At 40.8% G+C, this 5103-nt stretch overlaps 1 protein-coding gene across 1 annotated transcript; it reads left to right on the top strand.

The window, feature by feature from the left end:
* Nucleotides 1-873: 873 nt before the first annotated feature.
* On the top strand, nt 874-4107 carry LOC111032939. The gene has a single exon (XM_022313431.1). It carries the CDS (start codon nt 874-876, stop codon nt 4105-4107), a length of 3234 nt encoding a protein of 1077 aa, XP_022169123.1.
* The last annotated feature ends 996 nt before the right edge of the window (nt 4108-5103 follow it).

Here is a 5103-nt window from a genome sequence, read left to right on the forward strand (position 1 = left end):
ATGTATATATGACTTAATAAGTCATAAACTAATATATATAATAAGGCACTGTGTGATAACTCCATTACGACGGATCGGACGTCAAACTTTATAATAATTAGGTCACAGGGCTGGTAGTTAGAAATCTATAAAAATTATTATTGTAATTTTTAGTCCATCGAGTCTCAACGTCAACGAGAAATAATCGAATGCACAAATACTGACTTTGGTGAAAATTAAAGACATTATTTTCGGCTATCTGTAGTGGTGGTAATATTATACATACTTGTAAAGCTAATTTGCCGTGTGTATAGTTGATGCTTATCCAATAAACAAAAAAAAACAAATATATTTTACATATTATCTCTATATTCTGGTGAAAATTACATAATCCTCAATTGTTTTAAGTTATCGGAAATTTCACTCAAATTCTTCTATGCCTTTGTAAGACATACATTTTAAATTTCAAAAACTCAGCTCTAATAAACCCACGACTGCAATATTCGGATATACTTACATAAAATTCAAATGTCATCATGACCGACATTTTTTATACGTTGCGTACCTGTTGGGTACAGCTCTGGAATGATCGAAACTGTTCTCGATCATTCTATAGTTGCGCCTGTGTCACCGCGACAGCGCACGAATATTCTAGACGCGGCACCCCCCTCCCCTCTGGTGATCTATCCACGACGGTCCCTATATATACAGGCTACCGCGTCTGTCTAGGGGCTAGTCACGGTTTTTATTGCGTTGGTAATTTCCGCGTAATTATTTCGTGATCGTGACATATATTTTACGTTGGTGGTTGCCGCGTAAAGCTTACTATCGGATGTTGCAGTGGCGCAGTATGCGGATTGTTTGGACCTTCGAGCCGGATCTTTTGTTATCAATATGGCCCCATCAAAATTGTCGAAACAAGAATTAACGCGAGCTCGCGTCGCAAGGGACGCGGCGTTAAATTCAATACGGAAAATACATGCATTGGCATTGGAAGCGAACATGGACGAGCACAAACGACCGATATTTATCGCACGTCACGGGACATTAGAACGTGTGGTAAAGTCGTTTGAAGCGGAGCAAGGAAATGTTCTTTCGTCACTGGTTGAGTTAAACAGGTCTGAAGAATTTACAAGCTTAGACTTGGAAATTACCGAGAATATGGAAGAAATGTGTGGAGAGATTCAGGTAGTGTTTTCGAAAATACGTGGATATCCTTCGAATACACAACAAAGTGCAATCGAAGAACCCGAAAATACGCATAATTCTCGTGCGTCGCTGTCATTGCCGAAGATTGAGCTTCCAAAATTCGACGGTAGCCTTATCAATTGGTGCGCGTTTCGCGATATGTTTACGTCACTAGTGCATGAAAATCGGTCAATAACGGATATAGAGCGCTTTCATTATTTGGTGTCTTGCTTATCAGGTTCGGCCTTAAACATTGTAAAATCAGTTCCGCTAACTTCGGATAATTATGCAATCGCCTGGTGTGCGCTTCGGGATCGTTATGACAACAAGCGACTTCTCGCTACAGCACATTGTGATAAACTATTTTCGTTTGAACGTTTACAGCGGGAATCGGTATCCTCGTTATTATCATTTGTTAATACTTTTCGCGAGAATGTTTCCGCGTTAAAGGCACTTGGTGTTGTTGATTTGTCTGGATTCTTGCTATTCTACATCGGTGCCCGTGTCATTGACCCCGATACTCGTCGATTATTTGAAGCAAGTATACCTCAAGAAAGCTTACCAAAGCTGGATGAACTATTGGATTTCGCCGCGAATCGGTGTAAGATATTGGAAAATGTCGGCGCTAACGCGGATACGCTGTCAGTGGGCAACAGTAGTTCTAGAAAGGGCAAGGGCAGCCAGACGTCCGTGAAGACTTCATTATCGACTACTGCTACTGCCAAGAACAGTTGTGCGTTCTGCGATCGTGATCACCCGTTATTTCGATGTTTAGTGTTCAAGAGAAAATCTGTCACCGAACGGCGGGAGTTTGTTCTTAAGAAGAAGCTATGTTTTGTTTGTCTACGTCCGGATCATGAAGCAAACTCGTGTAAGTCGGCGTACGTATGCAAAACTTGTGAAGGACGACACAGCGTACTGCTCCACTTAGATTCAAAAAATAAGGGTATAGGAAAGTCGTCAACACTAAACGCAGCGACAATTCAAAAACCGATTGAAAGCCCCGTGGATCAGAACTTTACATCTACTAACTTCTCAGGTGCTGTGAAATCGGATGTGAGTGTTGTACTGGCTACGGCGATAGTGAGGATACGAGACCACTCTGGTGCGTTGGTGCCAGTTCGAGCTTTATTAGATACTGGATCACAAATTTCGGCCATTACCAATCAATGTGCTATCCAACTTGGTTTGCCACGTCACAAGGGACGAATAGAGGTTAGTGGTCTGGCACAGCAGCCTGTACGAACTGTAAAGGGTTCAACCAATTGTAGTTTTGTTCCATTGCTGTATGATGCTCCGCAAATATCGGCCACCAATATCGTAATATTACCAAAAATCACCGCGTTTATGCCGAATCAAAAATTACCCGTTTCAATTCGTGAGCGATACGGGCATCTCCCACTTGCTGACCCTAACTTTGATGTGCCAGGTTCAGTGGATATGTTGATTGGAGGGGATTTGTATCCATTCATCTTACAATCACGATCGGACATTGTCCATAGTCCCGGTCTGCCTTCAGCCTTGAACACGCAGTTTGGATGGGTAATAGTCGGAGCCATAGAAGGGTCAAGGGAATACTCTACTGCTTCATCGTTGGCAGTTCATGCGGCATCAGATAGCCAAGATATAGGGGATCTCTTACAGCGATTTTGGGAAGTTGAAGACCTTGATATAAGCCATGGACCAAGCACGGAAGATGAAGCATGTGAAAAATATTTCCAAGAAACAGTATCACGGGACTGCAATGGAAGATTTCATGTTGCATTGCCTTTCAAATCCATAATTCTGGGTTCAATGGGTACGGAAATCACAAAGCGCGATGATCATTCATTAGGATTAGGATCGTCCCGCTCACTAGCTTTGAATCGTTTGTATAATCTCGAACGTCGCTTAAGCAAAGACGAAGAGCTATATAATGCCTATCGTGACTTTATGGATGAATATATTGCACTAGGCCATATGCAGTTGGCCGAACGCGCTGGAAAATATTTCATACCACATCATGCGGTTGTAAAACGGAAGGAGAATGACATAAAAATTCGAGTTGTCTTCGATGCCTCCGCTCAATCTTCGTCGGGACGTTCTTTGAACGATTGCTTAGCAACTGGTTCTAAATTGCAAACTGATATCGGGGACATCTTATTGCGTTGTCGATTTTATAAGTACATGTTCATAGCAGACATAGTTAAGATGTATCGACAAATATTCGTTCGAGAAGAAGACCGTGTTTACCAACACATTCTGTGGAGGCGTTCACCACATGAGGAAGTAAAAGAATATGAGTTATGCACTGTTACATATGGTAAAAATTCAGCACCGTTCTTGGCCATTCGTTGTCTTCTTCAATTGGAACAAGATAATGGTCCAGACTTTCCATTGGCAAGACAATTTCTGCGGTCATACACCTATGTGGACGACATTATTGCAGGTTCCAATACAAGGGAAGAAATAGTGAATGTGCAATGTCAAATCGTTGGGTTGTTACAGAAAGGCTGTTTTGAGCTAAGTAAATGGGCTAGTACTTGCCCCGCAGTTTTGGAAGGCGTTGCAAAAGAGCACTGTGCCAGTAACCCATACTATGAACCTCATTCTGGACAGGCTGTCAAAATATTGGGTCTTTATTGGGACCCGTTTGGAGATACATTCGGATACAGGTCAAATATTACTGGGATGCAACCCACAAAACGATCGGTACTATCAGTCCTCGCTCGATTATATGATCCCATTGGGACATTAGGTCCAATGGTTTTCTGGGCTAAGTGCCTAATGCAAGAGTTATGGTGCCAAGGACTGAACTGGGACACTCCAATTTCCAAAGAGATCTCCTCCAAGTGGAATGTATTCATAGAAGAACTTACATCGTTGGAGCATTTGAAGTTGTTTCGTCATATTAGCATCGTAAACTGCATAAAGGTGCAGATGAAGTTGTACGCGTTGTGACGTTGAAGACAGCTGAAGGAACCTTGAAGCGTCCGGTAGTAAAAGTGGTGAAGTTGCCTGTGTCCTGATCGGAAGATTCTTCTATCAACCAGTGTTGTATTTTATATTTATTTTATGTAAAAGAGTAAAAGATGTACAATTCATTACCCATTATTTGTATAACTATAAAATTTTGAAAGTATCCTTTCAAAGGCGGGAGGATGTTGGGTACAGCTCTGGAATGATCGAAACTGTTCTCGATCATTCTATAGTTGCGCCTGTGTCACCGCGACAGCGCACGAATATTCTAGACGCGGCACCCCCCTCCCCTCTGGTGATCTATCCACGACGGTCCCTATATATACAGGCTACCGCGTCTGTCTAGTGGCTAGTCACGGTTTTTATTGCGTTGGTAATTTCCGCGTAATTATTTCGTGATCGTGACATATATTTTACGTTGGTGGTTGCCGCGTAAAGCTTACTATCGGCTGTTGCAGTGGCGCAGTACGCGGTAAGAATTTGTTTTATTGTAATAATAATTTAGCAATTGTCTGTTATAATTTTGTATTATTATTTGCTATAGTTTTGTTAAAATATCCAAATATTGTATTGTAATTTCGTACAATTATATTCTTTGATGTATTATAAGTTACATTGACTTTCTTATAATTTTTCAATACATCATATTATTTCATTATACACATAATACAGTCCACTTATCTTAGACAAAATATACACTTAAAGCGTGGTTACCCCGAACAACGAATTGCTCGAGACCTCGCTTACAGTACCTATTCGAGAATACCTACCCATAATTACACTAATTGACAGTTCTCAATATTATCCCATAATTAAATTCCAATTAAATATGTAAACCCTGTCACAACTCTGTTTATTAAACGTATATGGTTGAATGAGATATCGTGAATGTTATTCACGAAATTCAAGGAAATCATTCGTGTAACCATCCGAGATTATATACGCAATATTATTATATTAATATAGGTATGTAATACC

Source organism: Myzus persicae, unplaced genomic scaffold (genome assembly GCF_001856785.1).
Source record: "Myzus persicae strain clone G006 unplaced genomic scaffold, MPER_G0061.0, whole genome shotgun sequence".
NCBI lineage: Eukaryota > Metazoa > Arthropoda > Insecta > Hemiptera > Aphididae > Myzus > Myzus persicae.

What these genes read in the sequence shown, in the direction of transcription:
- LOC111032939 (XM_022313431.1), top strand. Translation starts at nt 874, where the DNA reads ATGGCCCCATCAAAATTGTCGAAACAAGAATTAACGCGAGCTCGCGTC.